Here is a 21,926-nt window from a genome sequence, read left to right as displayed (position 1 = left end):
AGTCAAATGCGGAGGTTGGTTTCTGCTGAAACTCATAGGTTGCCATGGTGAAAGCCCCTCTTTTTTGTGTAACATTGAACTATTCGTAACAACATTAAGGGTGTTTAAAATAACACACTTTAGGAACCAGATTGCATAGAGCATATGTATTTATTCATAATGGACCAAATTCACAAGCATCTCTGGCAAATGTTCCAAACGCTGGCTAACAAATCAATAGAAATCATTCTGTACGGTTTGGTTCAGGTGTGTGTAGAGGAATGGGAAGAAGAGTTCTGCAGAAAGAGGAATCATAATAATTGTGATATTTGATAAGCTCTATGTGCCAGCACTGTACTAAGTGCTGGGGTAGATACAAGATAATTAGGTCCCATATGGAGCTCACAGTGGAAGCAGGAGGGATACAGGTACTTAATCCCCTGTTTATAGATGAGGGAACTGAGGCACAGAGAAGTTGTGACCTGTAGAAGATCACGCACCAAATAAATGGCAGAGCAGTGATAAGAACCCAAGTCCTCCAACTCCCAGGCCCAAGCTCTTTCCACTAAAACATTCTGGTTCTCAGGAAAATGTGAATTTGCAGGAAAATGTGAATGTGCCCTGATTTATTCTACTTCATGTAAAGAGGCCCTTCTAGATCCTACGTGGTCACATTGCTGACAGTGTGGATTAATTCAGAGAATATTTAGTGTTAAAGATGTCGTTTTAAGGAAGTTAATGGTGTTTAAAATTGAGACCAAAGTCCCAGCATGACCGAGGAATGAAAATGATTTTGGAAAGTTAATCCTCCTTTGTTAATGACCTAGAATTCATACTGACCCAGAACTCACCTCCTTGATAGAGAGTGTGTGAAATGTAGGCTGTCACTAATCTCTTCTCTATAGAATTGGGGAAATCTTTTCTCCCACAAATTGAATCTAAGTAAAATGAGGTGCTGACAATTGGGTAATCAAATATTAAGACTCCAAGGCTACAAACTTTGACAAGAACACAAACTGGCTCAACAAGAAATTAACAAGATCTCATTAGTTGGAGTGCTTGAATAGCAGCAGCCTGTCTTATATGTGACTGAAACCTGCTAGTGTAGAAGAAACTTAAATACCACCATTACTATTGTTAGGAAACCTAGATATTTCAAGTCTTTTAGACAAGTATAAGAATTTTCATCTCCCAATCCATTATTAACTACACTTTTCTAGAGCTGCACAGTCCAAGACCAAATTTCACCAGATATTTGGATCCTAGAAACACACAGGAATTTGGGGAATATTTTGATTGATTAAGTCTGAGAAAAATCAAATTTAATGTCTATTTTTTCCCCTATTAGAGCCGTAGAAACAAGAACATTCAAATACTGTTAACCTTCCTGAAAGAGATTAGCACAATAATAATGATGGTACTTTCCAAGTGCATAGTATGTTCCAAACATTGGGGTATATACTAGATAATCCAATCAAACACAGTCCTTATGCAATACAGAGTTCAGAGTATAGGAGAAAGGGAGAGCAGATATTTTATTCCCATTTTAAAGATGAGAAAACTGATGCCCAAAGAAGCCAAGTGACTTGCCTAAGATCACATAGCAGGCAAGTGATGGAGCTATGTCTAAAATCTGGGTCTTCTGACTTTCAGTCCCATTCCCTTTCCAGTAGGCCACACTGCCTTTTCACCAATGAAAATGATTTATTTCAGCCTGAAACCCAATGCAGTAAAAAGTATAAAGGTAATTTGCTATCTGTCTCTGGAAACCTAAGATGTAGCAGGTTAATGGAGTACTTGGGGAAATTAAGAAATTCTTCCAAGAAAACATTTCTGAATGCTGTGGCAATTAGAGAAGAGTTGGAGGTCTTAGGTCACCATTTCTAGTCCTAAACTCCTATTGCTTTAAATAAATAAATCTTAAATTTTCTATTTCCCAATGTAGAAGTTAGGAAACTAAAAATTTTAAACCAAAGTTTAGGGCCTACTTAGCTGAAAGGAAAAGAGACCTAGCAACAGCTACACACAAGACAAATGAATACAGCAGTCCTCACTGAACTGTTCTCCCCTCCTCAAAAATCTCCAGTGGCTACCAATCAACCTGCGCATCAGGCAGAAACTCCTCGCCCTGGGCTTCAAGGCTCTCCATCACCTGGCCCCCTCTTACCTCACCTCCCTTCTCTCCTTCTACAGCCCAGCCTGCACCCTTTGCTCCTCTGCCGCTTATCTCCTCACCGTGCCTTGTTCTCGCCTGTCCCGCCGTCGACCCCCGGCCCACATCATCCTCCTGGCCTGGAATGCCCTCCCTCGGCCCATCCACCAAGCTAGCTCTCTTCCTCGTTTCAAAGCCCTACTGAGAGCTCACCTCCTCCAGGAGGCCTTCCCAGACTGAGCCCCCTCATTTCTCTCCCCCTTCTCCCCATCCCCCCCGCCTTACCTCCTTCCCCTCCCCACAGCACCTGTATATATGTATATATGTTTGTACATATTTATTATTCTATTTTATTTTGTTAATATGTTTTGTTTTGTTGTCTGTCTCCCCCTTCTAGACTGTGAGCCCGCTGCTGGGTAGGGACCGTCTCTATATGTTGCCAACTTGTACTTCCCAAGCGCTTAGTACAGTGCTGTGCACACAGTAAGCGCTCAATAAATACGATCGAATGAATGAATGAATGAACTGATTATTTTACAGGACATTTTGGCTGGGTGCCCATGTGATAATCTGAAAGATTTGGGAGATGAATGAGAACTGGATAGATAATTATTTCACCATATTTTGGTGCTCTGTAATTCAACTGTTACTTGTCCACACCCTATGACTTCTCCTTTTCCCTCTCAATATGTATTTGCTATTTTGTTGCTCATTAGCTCTTCCATAAGAGGCAGGTCGGTTCAGTGGTTTATCCAACCTGGCATTCTGTACCCAGTAATGGTTATAGAGTGTTGGAAGAAAGAAGAGCAATGTCAGAGCCTTCCCTCACATCCATCCTCTACATTTCTAACTTTCCCTCTAGTAACCTTTATGGACCTCCATGGATTTATCTGGATTCCCATTGGAGTCGATCAATCAATAATGTGTATTGAATGCTTATTCTGTGCAGGTCACTGTACCAAGTTCTTGGGAGTACAGTGAGTTAGTAAATGTGATCCTTACCCTCAAAGAGCGTAAAGTCCAGTGGGTGATATATTTGGTCTGGCTTGGCTTCCAGTGGTGTTAAAAAGTTCACCAAGATAAGTGGATGATGATATTGGTTAAAATGTTCATTTTAGAATATGTCTTGGTAGCCCCTATTCATGCAAATAATCATGATTAACTAGATATTCCTGTTCAGGATCTTTCCATCCTAAAACTCAGTTGTTATGACACAACATAATTATGTTAAGCTTTAATCCTATGGTGAATTAGAGAAAGGAAAATCTGCCTTTAGAGCAAGTATTCATCCTCTGAGGGAGAATGAACAATTCCAAATAATAATAATGATGGCATTTGTTAAGTGCTTACTATGTGCCAAGCGCTGTTTTAAGCGCTAGGGGGGTTACAAGGTAATCAGGTTGTCCCATATGAGGCTCACAGTCTTAATCCCCATTTTACAGATGAGGTAACTGAGGCACAGAGAAGTGACTTGCCCAAAGTCACAAAGCTGACAAGTTGGCAGAGTCGGGATTAAAACCCATGCCCTCTGACTCCCAAGCCCAGGCTCTTTCCACTGAGCAATACTGCTTCTCTAGCCACGCTGCTTCTCTGAGGTCCATGCTGTGTGGATCATTTCTGTAATTTGCTATACCAAATGATGTGCCTGATCTAAGTACCTCTGAAACTTGTTTGCTGTAATATCTGAACAGGATTAGGAAAGGTGACTACATTATTGATAATACCGTATAGATAGTACTATGACTTTGTTGTAAACCCAAGTTATTCAATGGGTCTGTCTGAGAAGTAGAATGGCATAGTGGATAGGATACGTGCCTGGGAGTCAGAAGGTCATGGGTTCTAATTCCGTCTCCTCCACTTGTCTGCTGTTTGACCTTGGGCAAGTCACTTCACTTCTCTGTGCCTCAGTTACCTCATCTGTAAAATGGGGATTGAGGCTGTGAACCCCACATGGGCCGGACTGTGGTCCAACCCGATTTGCTTGTATCTACCCCAGTGCTTAGTACAGTGCCTTGCGTATAGTAAGTGCTTAACAAATGCCATAATTATTATTGTTATTAATAAATACTTCACAGAAACATAGCCGTGAGCTTCAATATAAATGGCTTCCACCACCTATCTGTCTAACCATCAGGGCAGACTCTCTCAGCCACTTCCCATGGACCAAGGGGCCCCTCTGACTACCTCCCTATAAGCTCCTCCTGCCCTTCCCCCTCTATTTAAGGGGTAAGCTGAGTCCGAGGCAGGCAGATGGGCAGTCTCAGGGAGTGGGTGAGAAAGAACAAGAAAGCTCAGAGTGAGCACAAGATGAAGAGGCAAAGAGGGAAAGGCAGATCCCCATCATATGGCTGCAGGGAGTCTTCGTGGGGAAACATGGGGCAACAAAATGGCAGAAGCAGAGGCTCCAGCAATAATCCTGTCCATGAATTCCTCACTTGGAGCAGTGCCAGTGGAGTCAGAGAGGCAGCTGTCATACTCTTGTGGCTGGGACTTTCCCATTAAAGGATGCTGTGCAGGTAGATCCATATCTAACCAATCAAAGACCCAGAAGCCAGCCACTTCAGCCTTGTTCTATATTGATATAGACATGGAATGTTTATCTTGGCACAACTAACATACTGGACAAATATTTAATGATTCAATCACAGTGAAAATTTATCTAAAAATATGAAGGACTATAATCACCAAAAGAGTTTTTGTAATAAGGTCATTTTAAGTAACATTCATTTTAGATTAGAAATTGCTTTTGTACCTGGCATAGGTGTTTCCCAGGAGCCCCCAGTATATTACATCTACTTTCTGCTTCTTGAGATTCAGTCTGCACATATTTTTAAGCCCTTAAGGGAATGGCTGGTTAATTTTATCCCAGACACATCTGGGATTCAGGGATTGACCCTTGTTTTGGTGAAAGCTGTGGCTCTATCACAATTATTTTTTGGTTATAATAAGTTAAAAAAAGCCACCTTCAGTGGGGAAGCTTTGACATTGTGCCTTGGAAAGAGGCCCTAAGCAGAAGTGTGGCCTGGTGGAAAGAGCTTGGGAGTCAGAGGACCTGAGTTCCAATTCCATCTCATCCACATACCTGCTGTGACCTTGGGCAAGTCACTTAACTCTCTATGCCTAAGTACCCTCACTTCCAAATTAGGGATTCAATACCTGTTATCCCTCCCATTTAGATTGTGAGCATTTGGTGAGACCTGATTATCTTGTACCTACCCCAGTGCTTAATACAGTGCTTGGCACATAGTAAGCACTTAACAAATACCACCATTTTTGTTATCATTATTATTATTATGCAAGGAAATGGAGGAGAAGGCTAAGAGAGCTAGGTGCATTCCCTTCATCCACAACATATGTTTTCTGTACATGTTTAATAGAACACTGTTAAGGAAATAGGGAACATTCTTTTAAGAGCCCACACCTGTTTGAAAACAGCACATTGTGATATTAGAAGAAGCAGTTACATAAATGTGCTGGGTGTCAGTCAAGGCATGCAAACTAAAACACTAGTTTTCCTTAATGTGGGGTATGTTAAGAATTTAACCCCTGTGCCATAGGGTAGCTGAGTGTATTCAACATCTACACATAAAACAGAAGCCAGGAGACTGACACTTTAGTCCTCAGCAAAAATAGTTCCTAAGCATTAAAGAGTTTGATTTAGAAGTGCCTGTGTCTGGGCAGTTGGAATCCTTTAGCTGAAGGGATTGCTTGCTTGCTCTCTCTCTCTCTCTCTCCTCCTTCTCTTTCTTTTTCTCTCTTTCTCTGTCCATGCTCTGCCTATCTATTCATTTTGTAATTTAGGATTTTCTTTTTCAGTTGAGTTGAGACTTTCTTCAACACCCCCAACATTTTAACCCTTATGAAACTCCAGTTCAGCTAAAGGTCTCATCCTAATCCTGCCCAGAGGTGACATATAGTATCGCTCTATGAATAGTTGCCAGAAACTACTAACATCAACATAACATCTGTATGTTTATTGTCAAGTGGACTGTTCAAGGCTATCTACTATTTGCTATTCTGTTGCTCATTAGCTGTTCCATAAGAGCTTGATATTCTGTCTGCAGCACTCTGCAGTATTCTGAATGCAGAAACCCTGTATTATGACCTTGCAAATATACAACAGGTGTTGAAGACAGTCCCCTGCCCTTGAGAAGCTGGGTTATTTTGCTAATAAAAATGTAAGGAGAATTTATTTCCTCTGTTAATGAGGGAGTTGAAATCCACACACTGGATGCTTAGTGTGTCAATAGTCAACAGCAGGAGCCTGACCATAGGCTAAAAAAAAGATAAGCAGAGGAAAAGTATTTCGTAGAGAGCTGTCCTGCACCTGTCACCACCAAACAGCTATTCAAAGTTCCTCCAGCTTCAATCTCTGGGACCCACATTACCAAGCATTCTTACAACCCTGTCCCCAATCTCACAGTCAGATTTGGACCTGTTAGTCCTTTTATGAAAGAAAAAAGCATCTTGCCATTTAGAAAGAGCTTGGTTGTAGTCTGTACGCCTTCGAGGGCATGAAGCAGGTGATGGTAGAGGGAATAGTTACTGACAAATGATTATGTGAGCCAATAATGTTGTGTGTGTATGTGTGTGTATTATCAAACTCTCATTCGGTCATATTTATTGAGTGCTTACTGTGAGCACAGCACTGTACTAAGCACTTGGAAAGTACAGTTCGGCAGCAAACAGAGATAGAGACAATTCTTACACAACAACGGGCTCACTGTCTAGAAGTTTCACATCCTATTAAGACTTAAATAGAAGGAATATTGAGATTATCTTTCAAATGTATTCTGCATGTTCAGTTTCTGTCACTTCATGATAATACCGCATAGCAGAGTGTGAGTAGCCCCTAGGACACCAGGAGGAAGCTTAGTGGTCTACAATGTGGTCCACAATGACTTGCTGCCATAGGCGCTTATCAAACCTCAGTCAGGTGAAAAGGATCGGCAGCCACTTTTTCCCAAAGAATGCTGATTGAAGATGTGAAACAATATTAATACATAGTAAAATTTTTCAGACTCCTCTATTCTGATGGTGCACAAAGCTCCAGAATTGTATCAGCATAATCTGAAAGCAATGTGTTTTGTGTATTTGCTATTAGTCTTATTATACCTGGTTTGCAGATGACCTTTTAGTTAACTTGTTGGATTAGCAAAATAATAAGAAATATAATAAAGACTTTATTTCTAGTCTAGAGAGGATTGAATACAGATATGAAAAGTAGGCATTGTAAAGCAGAATTACTACTGCCATTTCATTTTCAGTCAGGCCTCTGATTCCTTAACAAAAGGTCAAATGGAAATAGTCTTCCATGAAGTGAAATCTGAAGTGGTGGCAGAGTTGTGGAAGTAGTTTATGCGGTCAAATATAATTGAATTTGTTTATGAATAACATTAAAGTCCTTTTCAAAAAATAACCGCATTTAGAGATTGCATTTTCATTTATTTTACTGAAAAGCCAAAGGCCTGTTTTTAATAGCAATGGCTCAGTCAAGGTGTGGCTCAAACAGCCACCAAGTTTGATCTTTTGGGGGGCTCTGACAATGCATTGGAGTTCTGACCCTACACCAGGGTTTAACATTGATAATAAAGAATGTTTTCTGTCTATTTTAGAGCCTTTTATTAATATCATGCATTGAAAATTCTCTGAAAACTTGCAAAGTTCTAGGCACTAAACACTATATAGGACCACCTATTGATCCTTTCCAAAGGATGTGATAAGTATCCTAAGTGTAAATATCACATCCTCTGGGTAGGATTAATGTATTATTTTGTGTATATACATATACTTGTGTGTGTGAGTAGATACACACATTCATAGGAGTCCATTTCAAAGATGAAGAAAACTCATAGGTAAGTGTATTTTCTTTGGGAACCAAAGCTGCCTCATCTTATACCTCCCTGACTACTTCAGTCCATACTTAACTCCTCTGCATGGATCATTTTTCGACAAAAACATTCAGTCCAAGTCACTCCACTCCTCAAGAGCCTCCAATGGCTGCCCATCCACCTCCCCATCAAACAGAAACACCTTACCATTGGCTTTAAAGCACTCAATCATCCCTCTGCATCATACCCCACTTCACTGATTTCTACAGCACAGCCTGCACACACTGCTCCTCTAGCACCACCTTACTCACTGTGCCCCGTTCTCATCTATCTCACTGCCTACCCGTTCCCCACATCCTCACCCTAACCTGGAACTCCCTCCCCCTCCACATATGCCAGACCACCACTCTCTCCACAAAAAGCATCATTAAAGTCACATCTCCTCCAAGATGCTTTCCCCCATTAAGCCCTCTTTTCCCTGGCTTTCTCTCCCTTCTGCATCATCTGTGCACTTGATCTGTGACCTGTGGACATTAAGTATTTGCCAGACTCACAGCACTTATGTACATGGCTTAGTGGAACGAGCCCGGGCTTGGGAGTCAGAGGTCATGGGTTGTAATCCCTGCTCCACCACTTATCAGCAGTGTGACCTTGGGCAAGCCACTTCACTTCTTTGGGCCTCAGTTTCCTCATCTGTAAAATGGGGATGAAGACTGTGAGCCCCATGTGGGACAACCTGATTACCTTGTATCCCCCCCTCCAGCACTTAGAACAGTGCTTGGCACATAGTAAGTGCTTCTTCTAGACCGTGAGTCCGTTGTTGGGTAGGGACCTTCTCTGTGTTGCCAACTTGTACTTCCCAAGCGCTTAGTACAGTGCTCTGCACACAGTAAGTGCTCAATAAATACGATTGAATGAATGAACAAATACCATCATTATTATTTAAATTATATATTATAAATTATTTATTCATAGTAATATCTGTCTTCCCCCCTAGACTGTAAGCTTGTTATGGTCAGGGGACATGTCTTCCAATTCTGTTGTACTCTCCTTAGGCTTAGTAGAGTGCTCTGCACATAGTAAGCACTCAATAGATACCATTGATTGGTTGACTGATTGATCTGTGTATGCAAATCCTCAGTAAGAAAATAGTGCCCTTTATGGAATGGATGGACTTAATACCTGGTATTTGGCATTGTTTTTGTTTCCTTTTCATAGTTTCACAGTTTACTCAAAGCCTCTGCTATGTCACCCCATTTCTAATTCATGAATGCAAGGCTGGTCAGCTTTGCCATATCTTCTGAGTTATCTAAAGAAACTCAACATAGAAAAAAGGAGAATAATAATTCACTTAAAGCAGAAGTAAGTGGCAACAGGAAGGAAAGGAATTGTCATTTTCATTGCCTTTAGGAAATACTATGTCATCCAGGAAAACTATTGAAAAAAGTGAACCTTTAAATGAATTTAAGTGAAATAGTCATATGACAACACATTCATAAGTCTGGGTGCTCTTGATGTAAAAAGATGCCAGGTTGGCTTGTACATGTTGGCAGTCTGGGTATGTTTCCTAGCCCTTTTTCTTCACTAAAAGGACATATTGTGCAGTGTTTAGTACTGTGCTCTGCCCATAGTAAGTGCTTAATAAATATGATTGACTGGATGAATGGTGAAGAGCCAGTCTAGTAGAAAGAGCACAGGCCTGGGAGACAGAAGGACCTAGCTTCTAATTCCAGCTCCACCACTTGCGTACTTTTTGACCTTAGGAAGGTCACTTGTTTTCTCTGTGCCTCAGTTCCATAACCTGTGAAGTATGGGTTAATTGCCTGTTCTTCTTTTCCCTTAGACTCTGAGCCCGAAGTGGGATAAAGATTGTTTCTGTTTTGATTGTATTATATGGAAGATAGAGGACATAGAATGTTCTTTACTCTGCAGTTAATAACAATAATGATGAAGATAATAATTATTATTATTGTGGTATTGTTAAGCGCTTTCTATGTACCAGGCACTGTACTAAGCTCTGAGGTAGATACAATATAATTGGGTTGGACACAGTCCCTGTCCCACATAAAACTCACAGTCTCAATCTCCATTTTACAAATGAGGTAACTAAGGCATGGAGAAGTAAAGTGACTCGCCCAAGGTCACACAGCAGACAGGTAGTTGAGCTGGAATTCAAACCCAGGTCTTTCTGACTCCCAGACCCGTCATCTTCTAACCGTTAGACCACGTTGCTTCTCATGCTGCAGTTCTGGAATCTTGTCTGGAGTTGAAAGAGAAGAACTGTAGAAAAGGAAGGTAGAGCCATTTGCACCAGCTGGTTGTGGCTTGCCCCTTTTCTTTCCCATCTTCCTTCTCCTCTCCTCTCTCCTCCCCTCCCTTCCTCCTTTCAGGTCCTTCCCAGGTAGTGGTGGCAAGGTGGAAAGCGATAAAAGAGTCTTCTTTTTTGCTGCGTTGACAGCCCTCATCATTACAATGCTGAACCTGACTCTCCTGGCTCCCTGCCTCTGCCACTGCTCTTCTGAATCAAATTGCTATAATGACCTTTTGTGCCTGCAGAAGCTAGGCCAAAGAGAAACTTAATATGCATCTTTTCTTTTGAAGCACCTCTCATGGCCGGAGTCCCAGAACAGATGCCTGGGTGCCTCAATGACAGACAAAATCAAGAGTCACTCCCTACTGTAAAAAAAGAGAAGACATTTTCCTTTGACTTACACTGTCAACAAGCCTTCAGGAGATTATCAAAAGGGATATGTTGGCCCTGCTGTTGTATTCCTTCACATAATTTTTCAGCTAAATATGAAAAGAATCAGGGAGTTTTCCTGGCTATTACAAAATAAAAAATTCAAGAAAAGTAAAAATTGACATTAAGTATAAGCACCCTTTCTCAATCATCACCTTGGATCAGTTTTGTTGTTTTGTTATGTTTTTCTAGAAAGAGACACCTGAGGCCACGCTTGAAATCAGATTTAGGTCTCCAGGTACCCCATATGAAAGTTTTGGGAATCCTCTATGCAATATCGACATCTCCAGTCCTCATTTTATTTTCCCAATCATAGAAAGCAAAATATGGAATTGATTTACATCCATAAAGTTTCAGTAGTATGGAAGGTGTTCACTCCTCCATTTTAAGGTTTTAATGGCTCGAGCAAACTTGGATGCCAAGCAATTAGTGGATAACTCCCTGGGAGAAGCAGAAATAGAATTATAGAGCTTTTAGGCTTCCTGTAGGGGGTGAAAGCAGCTGACCTGAGGTGGGGTTGCCTTACAGTTCAGGCTGTGACATCCATCCTCAAACAAGCCCGGTCCATCTAGTGTCTGACAGCATAAAAGATAGAGTGCAGGCTTGGGAGTCAGAAGGTCATGGGTTCTAATCCCATCTCTGCCACTTGTCTGCTGTGTGACCTTGGGCAGGTCAGTTTACTTCTCTAGGCCTCAGTTCCTTCATCTGTAAAATGAGGATTAAGACTGTGAACCCCATGTGGGACAGAGTCCTGTGTTTAACCTGATTTGCTTGTATCCACCTCAATACTTAGTGAAGTCCTTGGCAGATGGTAAATGCTTAACAAATACCATTATTATTATTATCATTATTATTATTAACAATAATAATAAAAATGCTTGGCCTGATTCACCCAGCCCTTTCTGTCTCCCTCAGTTCTTCCATCTCTTTCTGTTTATTTTCCATCTCTGCCTCTATCTTTCTGCCTCTTTCTCACTTTTTCAGGCCCTGTTCTACCTCCACCTCATGTCCCGCTTGAGCTCCAAAAGAATTCTAGTCACCAGTACTCCAACTGCTGCAGTATCTGGCCCTTGGACCCCCTAAATGGGAGGGAGATGGGGGCCCCCTAAATGGGAGAGAGATGGCATGCCCCACCTCCGAGTCCACCCCAGCTTGAACTAGTTCCAGAGGAGAATTGCAAGTTTTTTCAGTGTGCTTCAGTTGAAGGCTGATGTACAAGGAAGAAAAGAGGGAAGTTGAAGGAAAGCTGGGAAGGGGGAAGTGAAGGCAAAGATATAGTCAGTCAATTGTATTTATTGAGTGCTTACTGTGTTCAGAGTACTAAGTGCTTGGGAGAGCACAATATAACTGTATAACAACAGACCCACAATGAGCTTACAGTCTAGAAGGGGAGGCAATCAATATAAATTACAGATATAGGTGTCTGAAAGGAAGAGAAAAGATGTTTTCTGACACCCAGAGGAATTTAAAATGTCCAGGAAACTAGCAGGATGGTGGGAGCTGTGAAATAGTTATTTGCTTTTTCTCTTTAATTACATGTCTACAGAGTTTGAAGTGTCTATCAGAATGTACTCCTTTGAGAGTGAATCACCTTCCAGTCCTTCAACCCAATAGCACTACCAGGCCAAAATAGCACACAGTGCATTGATCAGAGGAAATTAAAACAGATTGTTCACCTCATACCTTTTTTAAAGAGCTGGTGTGGGATTTAATGCAGACCCAGAAAAGCTTTAGCCACTGTGTATAAAATGATGAAGGACAGGGTTTCTCAGCTATTGTTACTGCTGTTTACCATTTTTAAGCCAGCAAATTTAGTTTGATATTCAAAGCATGCAGGTAGTCAACAGGCAGATTGTGCTTTTCCTTGCTCTAGTTTATTATGGGAGCAAGGAGAATTACTCCTTGCTTTTGGTCCTTTTTTCAGCTGTTCTCATGTTTGTTTTACTTTTACCAGAAAATTAATGCATTCTCAGCTGGTGTTTCTCTGCCTCCTATTTACTGATTGACACACTGAGATAAAGTATTTGCCTCTACAGATTTTGAGCTCGAATTGTAGATCAAAAGGGATAATAATGAGGCAACTTTTCTACATGCATTTTTCAGGTGGCTTTTTCTTCTTTTTCCCAGTACAATCAATTTCCTCAAATAATTTCCTTCTCTTTTGTCCCATTTTAAGTATTTTTTTAAACTCCCATGTATAATGAATGTACAGAAGCAGTGTGGCATAGTGAATAGAGCACGGGCCTGGGAGTCAAAACAAACTGGGGTCTAATGCCGTCTCTACCACTTGTCTCGTAAATCACTTCAGTTCTTTGTGCCACAATTACCTCATCTATAAAATGGGATTAAGACTTTGAGCTCAATGTGGGGCGGGGACTGTATCCAGCCTAATTATTTTGTATCTGCCCGGGTGCTTAATACAGTGCCTGGCACATAGTAAGGGCTTAACAAATATCATCTAAAAAAATAACTATGACTAAATAACCTGGAAAAGTGAGTCTTCAAATGTATCCCTTTGCTCTTTAGAAGCTGCTTGGGGTCATATCCTATTTCTGCCAGCAAAAATTCAACTTTATTGAATTTTAATAGTGCCGTTGATTTTTCTTGCAAACAGTGTTGTTTGTGGCCCAGAGGCGATTATTGAATACATCCTAATAATGATTACTCTTTTTATTAACCAGTTGGACTGGCCAAATTCTCTGAATATCGGTAGCAGAGCTGGTCATTCTTCCATTTCTAGTTCATTAGAAGAGTTTATAAAATAGTCTTTCCTTGAACAATATATCTATCTTTGGGTAGGATCATGTTAAAGCTAGGACCATTCTTGGTTTTGATTCATGTTCTTAAATGCTGTCATCCCACAAATAAATACACCTAGCTCACCTATAACGTGTTGGTTGCATTTTTGTATTCTGTATAACTCTCAATTATGTTTTGATTAAAAAATGATGTAGTGATAGCATTTATTGAACACCTGCTACATTAAGGGCTTGGGAAATACAATGGAAGCACAATGTAAAAAAGATGTACTTTGGTAGCGCTGTTTTCTTTCAAGAATTTGACACTCAGAAATATTAATATTCATTTAAATAATAAGTAATGATGCAAAATCTTCTAGACTGTAAGCTCATTGTGGGCAGGGAATGTGTATGTTTATTGTTGTATTGTTCTCTTCCAAGGATTTAATATAGTGCTATGCACACAGTAAGTGCTCAATAAATACAATTGAATTGAATGAATCTGCTAACCCAAAAAAACAATTGGAAGGAAAATAGTTGCTTTTTCTAATGCCCAACTGCCCGAGTTTTACTTGATGGAACATTGAGCAGTAAGTGCAACTTTGCCACTTTACACTGACTAAAAAACACAGCATTATCATGCCTTTTCCCTCCAATCTGACAGGTTTATCCAGTGAGGCGGGGGAAGCACCCAACAGGTGATGTTTCCCATGCATTAACTCTGCCGCAGGTTTTCTCTTTCCCTCTTCTTACCCAGGGCATAAGTCTCTCAGTAGTCTTCCAGTTGTTTATTTGGGTTAGTAGATAACTAATGTTTTAAAGGAGAATCAACGAAGTTACCCGAACAAGACTGTGAAAGAAAGAAAAAATGGTTTACCTGTACCGGGTTACATATTTCATGGAAAGGCAAATTTTGCTTAAAGTTCCCAATTAGAGACCTCTTTGGATTGGTCCCATGATTGATTCTATAAAGATAACTCCAAAGGCAGGTCTGCCTGCCATTTGGAGGAAGGATGTAGGGAAGTAAGGATCAGTTCTAGACCTAGATCTTGAGACCTTTACAATAAGCAGGTGTTTAACATGTGACCCAGATTCACCTCTCCTTTTGAATTTTGTCTATTTTATCCATCAGTCATATTTATTGAGCACTTACTGTGTGCAGATTACTGAACTAAGATCTTGGGAGAATACAATATTAGAGTTGGTAGACATGTTCTCTGCCTACAACAAGCTTACAGTCTAGAGGGGGAGACAGGCTTTAAAATAAATTACAGGTAGGAGAAATGGCAGACTATAAAGTACATATTCATAAGTGTTGTGCGGATGAGGTATCAGAGTGTATATAAGGATACACACTCAAGAACATAGGCAGTGTAGAGGGGAGGGCAAATAAGGGGTTAGTCAGGGAAGGCCTCTTAGAGGAGTTGTGATTTTTCGGCTGGATTTTCAGATGGGGAGAATGATAGTCTGTCAGATATGAATGTGGGTGGGGGTGGGAGGAGTTCCAGGCCAGAGGGAGGATCTGGGCAAGAGGTTAGTGGAGGTATAGAGAGTAGGTTAGTGTTAGAGGAGAGAAGTGTGCAGACTGGGTTGTTGTCAGAGATAAGCAAGGTAAGGTAGGAGGGGGAGAGCAGATTGAGTGCCTTAAAGCAGATACTGAGGAGTTTGGGGTTTCGGATAGCTTGTCTGGAGAATGGGTCTTCCTGGATAGATTTGACTTACATGAGTATGCCATACAGAGTCCAATATGTGATCCTCCACACTGATCATTGTTCTTCTACTCTGTTGGGTTATAAAATCTTGGATTAAATATGTACTCAGAGTTTAGCAGAACTGAGTGTCTTTCCTTCTTTTCCTTCCCAAGCCATCATAATGATCCTAATTTCAGTGTTCGTTTCATACCATTTTGTTGCTTTTCTCTTAAGAAAAAATGTGTTCACCCAGGTTATGTCTGAAAATAGCACCAAAGGAACTGGGTCTTCACTACCCTTTCCAAATTTCCCAGTTGTTAACGTGCTGTTGATGGATAGACTTGTCTGAACTCCTTGTCTTCCCTCCCAAACGCTACCCTCTCCCTGACTTTCCCATCACTGTTGACGGCACTACCATCCTTCCCATCTCACGAGCCCACAACCTTGGTGTCATCCTCGACTCCGCTCTCGTTCACCCCTCACATCCAAGCCGTCACCAAAACCTGCCGATCTCAGCTCTGCAACATTGCTAAGATCCACCCTTTCGTCTCCATCCAAACCGCTACCCTGCTCGTTCAAGCTCTCATCCTATCCCATCTGGACTACTGTATCAGCCTTCTCTCCAATCTCCCATCCTCTTGTCTCTCCCCACTTCAATCCATACTTCACGCCGCTGCCCAGATTGTCTTTGTCCAGAAACGCTCTGGGCATGTTACTCCCCTCCTCAAAAATCTCCAGTGGCTACCATTCAACCTACGCATCAGGCAGAAACTCCTCACCCTTAGCTTCAAGGCTCTCCATCACCTCACCCCCTCCTACCTCACCTCCCTTCTCTCCTTCTACAGCCCACCCCACACCCTCTGCTCCTCCACCGCTAATCTCCTCACCGTGCCAAGTTCTCGCCTGTCCCACCATCGACCCCTGGCCCACGTCATCCCCCTGGCCTGGAATACCCTCCCTCTGCCCATCCACCAAGCTAGCTCTCTTCCTCCCTCCAAGGCCCTACTGAGAGCTCACCTCCTCCAGGAGGCCTTCCCAGACTGAGCCCCCTCCTTCCTCTCCCCCTCCTCCCCGTCTCCATCCTCCCCGCCTTACCTCCTTCCCTTCCCCACAGCACCTGTATATATGTATATATGTTTGTACGTATTTATTACTCTATTTATTTTACTTGTACATATCTATTCTATTTATTTTAATTTGTTAATATGTTTTGTTTTGTTCCCTGTCTCCCCCTTTTAGACTGTGAGCCCACTGTTGGGTAGGGACCGTCTCTATATGTTGCCAACTTGTACTTCCCAAGTGCTTAGTACAGTGCTCTGCACACAGTAAGCGCTCAATAAATATGATTGATTGATTGATTTAGCAGATTAATACATGCATACTTTTATGTATCTCTTTCTTCCAGAAAACCCGTTATGAAATGTATGTTAAACTGCTGAAAGAGGGAGGCAAGCTGCTCCTGAGTAGTGGAGAGAATGATGGAACAGGGCTGAAGAAATCCCATTCGAGCCCCTCCTTGAACCAAGAGTCATCTCCACTTTGTGCCAAGGTCAAACGTAACGTCTCAGAGAGGAAGGACTACAGGCCAGAGACACCGAGCATTAAGCAGAAGGTTACTTAGAGTTCATTTGATAGAAGGAGCACTGGTCACGCCGCAAAATATTATTTTTCAAGATCTTTCTGATAATCTGTGGTTCATAAAAAACAACAAAATGAGTCTGTGACTGAATGGTGCGTTAGTAATTTTTCTATTTTCTATTTTGTTTATATTCAGATTGTCAAGTTATCGTTAATCCTCATTTTCTTTGCTTTCTTAATTTGCTGTTTAACAATGAAGGCACCTTTTGAGAGGGGAAGGGAGTGTAATTTCAAACTAAGCCACACATCCCTTTCCTTGTCGTTCTCTTTCATTGCACACTGCTCTTGTCTTATGTAGTTTTCAAGTCAGCTGTTACACTTTTTAATGTAATTTCTTGTGGAAGAATTAGCTGGATGAGCTTTGTAGCTTTAGTGAATTCTAGCTCGAGTTATGTAAGTCTTTGTTAATGAATTCTTGCACAGTCACAGAAGTGGAACTGACCACTGTTGGAGGTTCGGCAAAGTTCTGACCCTGGGAATAGAGAGTTCCCAAAGCGATGTACCAATGCAAACACCTTAGCACTTACTGTAGAGTTCTGGACCCTGCCAGTAACAGGGAAATAGAAAATGCAGGTGAAGGTGAAGATTGCAAAGACTGTTGGACTTAGAGAACTAGCCTCATAGGGCAGTCATTTCATTGAGGATAAAAGGAGAAAGGAAAGGGGGAGTAATTTTTATCTGTGAAGATTGTGATAATTTAATTTTAAGGGAAAAATGAGCTTGATTTTCCAGTGAAAAGTGATGGCGATAACTGGATGTTTGGGAGATAAGTTGGCAAACGTTTGTTTCATCTATAAAGAATAATTAATGTCATCCTAAGTAGTGTACCCTCCTATAGCCGAAGTGGAGATACTTGTTTACTGGACTTGCTCTCCGTCCATGTACATGTCTGTCTACTGGGAATCTGTTCTTTTTCAGTGCACTTTGTCATCTGCTTAGTGGTGAGTAATTTCCACTAAATTTCCAGCACCCATCCAAGTAATGTTGTAAAACTACCTTTATACCCAAGTTTAGATCGAGCTGCTGAACTGTTGCCCATGGAAACTTATTTAAGCTCATTTGTATTTCAGTGTTTGGTAGGGAACAGCTAGATGCATCACTTAGCTCAATACTGTTCCTATTTCTCCACTTCTTTATCAGTATTCAGGTTTTTTACTTTATTTGGAATCAGTGAAGTAATGCTGAAGTTATCTTTAGAACATTAATTGAGGCACATTCTTCTCCCTATCTCCAGAGTGATTCCTATCTTCCTGCCTCAACTCTCTCTCTCTCTTCCTTTGCATGGACCCCTCTTTACAATTTAGGAGAGCTGCGGGCCTGAAGAGCATATGCAGAATGAGGGGAGAAGAGGCTGCTTAAGGAGGATCCAGTGAGAATTAGGACTGACTACTTTTCACATTAAGAAAGAACCTGCTTGTCTAGTTCTAGGCTCCATAAATGGAAATACCTTGGAAATAGTTGTCACTCTGAATTATTTTCCAAAGATATTTTTTAGTTGATTTTTTTTTAAACAGTTGAAGGTACTTTGACCAAAGAATTATATGGTGTTCAGTTTGGTTCCAGAAAATTAGGGAAACTGGCATAGGATTAGGTCCTATAACATTTTGAAGTTTATGAACACATTTTAATTGCAGTTACCTAACATTTAAAATTTACCTCCTATACCAATTCAAAAAAATCACACAGCTTGACTTAGACCACAGAGGAGAAAATCTCTCCTCTTTGAGTTGTATCTACCCCTTCATTTAATCTGCTTCTGTTAGTTGGAGAGTGTCCACAGTCCAATTCTGCTCAAGATTTCAAATCTTGGGCTGAAGTCGCATAGCTCTCAAGGTGATGCTGGCACATGCACGAAACTGGGCCACCATAGGCAATGACAGAATTTTTAGAAGTGTCTATTTGTAGTCTGCTTGTTTTCTGAGCACACGTGTATTCCATAAATAGTAAACTGAAAAGAGACAGGTACATGGGCTAGACTTTATATGGGTCTCGGTAACTGAAAAACAGAATATGTACTTTTATTAGTCTGTTGCTTCAATATGTATGCAAACAGTATGTCTTTGTAAATGTAGTATGTATGTGTGTCTTTTTTGTACAATATATAATACCTATACATTTAATGGTACATCGTTTCAGTATACTGGTATTTAGAACAGTCTTGGAAATGTTTGGCTAACATTAGCAGTCAAATATAACATTATTTTTAATATTTCAATCATCAATTTCATCTACATTTACTTTTGATAGACTGATAAATTAGTCTTTTGGATTAGAACAGCATATTTCTGTACTTTTTGGCTGCTGTTTTACTCTGCTTTGTATATTTTGAAAAAGGATGAGTACAGAAATTGCTTTTGTGATCCATAGTTATAGTTGGTATCATATTTATCCATTGTTTGAGGGTGGGTCAAGACCTCCCTTTCCCTCATCTCTTCCCATCACCCTCTGAATTGCACCAGGGTTAGATTCTCCTTTTATGGTTTCCCATAGAGGTACATAGCATGAGACTTTGGTCCAGGCTTGGTGAAAATCTGAACCAGTCTTACCTCCCATTACATCTTTCCGATGATCCTTTGACCCTCTAATCAAACAAAGGATATTGGATAAATAGTCAATTCAGACCTCCCCTCTGTCTGCTGCTTACTTCACGGTACAAGGTTCATCTCCTTCTTTTCTTCTGCTCTGTTTTCGAGGTACAGTATTCCAGATCCATCTACCCAAAACCATCAGTGCTTTTGGCTTTACCTTAGTCTTTACCTTCATTCTAGTTTGTAGGGAAGGGGAGTCTTGATTTGTTAAATTTAGGTAAAATCAGGACTGATTTTGAAGCTCCAAATCTTCCTTTACTGATCTGGTTCAAAATAACCCATATTGAAAATGGTTCAGAAGTGAAAACAGGCAAAATGGGTTTCTTCCCACCACTCCACAGGGATTCTTTTAACATACTGATTTCCATCTACAGGAAAGTGTTTTCACTTTTGTTGGTAATCCCAAAAGAGAATACATATATACTGTGTATTTTTCAGAACACAGAAACAAGGCTAATATTCTAACTCAACTTTATAAATGTCCAATTTAACAAAGTGATACTTTTGTACATTTTCATTTGTTCAAATAAAACAACATGGAAAACAGGTGGGATGTCCCCATGATGGTACTGTAGTATGCTGTGTTGTAATTAACGTGTCCCCTTCTTGTTATGGTGGGTAAGCTGCAGGTGGACTCTGCCAGCAAACAGAAGCGCAATTTTTCCCAGGCTCTGAAAGTAGGGGAGGTTATTGAGGGGGTTAGACTCCAAGGAATCCGACTAAATAAGACTGGCTAACCCAGGCCTTGTAATTCTCACACTTCTGCTTAAACTTTAACATCTCAGTCCAAGATGGTAAGTTGAGGACTCTGTGCTTGTCTGAAGTCATTGTAGTGTTCTCCAAGATGAGACTACGGTCCATTCTCTTTGGGTAATCTGGTGTTCTTTTTCTCATCCATGGACAGCCTGAGGATGGAAAAATTTCTAAAGTCAGATGAAGCCTCAGAGTTGTATAGAAACTCTTATGAATGCAGGGTGGGGTGAAGCACTATTCCCTCTTTACTGCCGTACATGCACACAAAGAGTAGGCATACTTTTCCTCCGTCCACTCTTTGAAAAGAGCTTGTAGAGTACCAAGAAGGAGAAGATCAGAGTGAAGGATGTCTCCATTTAAAATTTGAAGTACCCACAGCAACTCCATCTGTAGTTTCTTCTTCTTTTGAGTTATTTCAGCTGCCTACTGAGGGATAAAGCTTTTCAAAAGTTTCCCTCCATTATTACTGCAAAGAAAAATACTTCTTGGGGCTTAATTTCCTAAACAGCTTTTACACTCAACACTTTTTCCACCCCCATCTTGATTTTCTCGATTTCCCAGAAGCCGGAGTTGCCCAGATTGTGAGGACTGAGATCCCGACCTGCTCTAGCTTGGATTCCAGAGAAACTAGTTGGAGCTTACTGGGACCACATTACCAGCTTTCCTAGCCAGTTGATCACCTCCTTTTCACCTGGGCACGGAGCTCCCGATTGCAGTTTTCTAAAGAGATTAGATTGGGTTTTTTTTCCAAGTGAGCAAAACCCCTACTATAAAGTGAACCACAAAAGTGAAGGCATCAGCTTCTACAATTATAAGCAGAATAGTTTGCTAGTGTTATTAATAAAATTATTAATAGTTATGATAATAGTAATTATATAACTTTGACTTCCTCGTGTTGTTCTCTTATCCAAAGAACACTAATTCACAGTGACAGTAAATCCTGAAAAGTCAGAAATGATTTGGGAAAATGAGGTGTAAGTGGCATGAAAATGACACTGACTTCTTGAAATCTTCCTTGTGTCCCAGCTGCTTCTGGCCCATTGCCTTTTACACTTGCTCCATCTGCATCCCCAGTTTCAAATGCCAGTACATTCAAACATGTAGCTTTATGGCCCACTTTTTTTTAGCAGTGCTGTGAATGGAAACAGAGAGACAGGTTCAGATCTCCACACTGGCCCTCTAACTGTTACCCTTTCCTTGACGACCATATTCTCTGAGGATTTGAGCAACCCTAATAACTTTCTCATCATTGAGCTATGAGGATTGTCTCTTTTTATACACGAAAGTTGGACCATTCTCATAGAGAGAATTTCAGTATATACTTGAACCATCTTGCCTGATAGTCAATGTTAATACACAAGGCAGAAAATATTACAAGATATATAAATACAGAGTAGATAGTGTTTCTTGGGTCCTTGTGTCTCATTTATGGTAACTTATGTGTATCTATAGTAACACAGAAGTTTGGAGAAAAACATTTACAAATGCAGTATATAAAATGTTAGACAAGTTCTGCCATCTGCAAATGCTGTATTCATGTGTATATATTCATATGTGTGTAACAATGTGTGGATTGTATCTCAATACATGGTACGTGTTCACATCAGCAAGACTAATATTTTTTGTTTTCTCAACCAGTGTGATCAGAAAAATATGTTAAAAATTCGAAATATAACTGAGTTATTGGGAGAGAATATTAGTATGAAATTGGAGTTTTTATGATATTTTACACGAGAAAATTTACTCTGCTTTCAAATTGCTAGGGCAAAAGACCTTTTAATTTATTCATCTCAAATGATCACCATGTTCTCTGTCT

The 21,926-nt window shown here is 40.7% G+C and overlaps 1 protein-coding gene across 2 annotated transcripts in view; it reads left to right on the top strand.

The window, feature by feature from the left end:
- Positions 1–21,716, top strand: part of PSD3 (pleckstrin and Sec7 domain containing 3) — a 417,136-nt gene extending 395,420 nt beyond the window's left edge. For both annotated transcript variants that reach the window (XM_038746337.1, XM_038746336.1), the window contains one exon: positions 16,537–21,716. In XM_038746337.1, coding sequence (XP_038602265.1) covers positions 16,537–16,752 — 216 coding nt within the window. In that variant the 3' untranslated portion in view covers positions 16,753–21,716. The remainder of the gene's footprint in view (positions 1–16,536) is intronic.
- Positions 21,717–21,926: the final 210 nt, after the last annotated feature.

Source organism: Tachyglossus aculeatus, chromosome 5, assembly GCF_015852505.1.
Source record: "Tachyglossus aculeatus isolate mTacAcu1 chromosome 5, mTacAcu1.pri, whole genome shotgun sequence".
Lineage (NCBI taxonomy): Eukaryota > Metazoa > Chordata > Mammalia > Monotremata > Tachyglossidae > Tachyglossus > Tachyglossus aculeatus.
The sequence above is the reverse complement of the archived record's forward strand: the minus strand, read 5'-3'. Positions and strand labels throughout refer to the sequence as shown.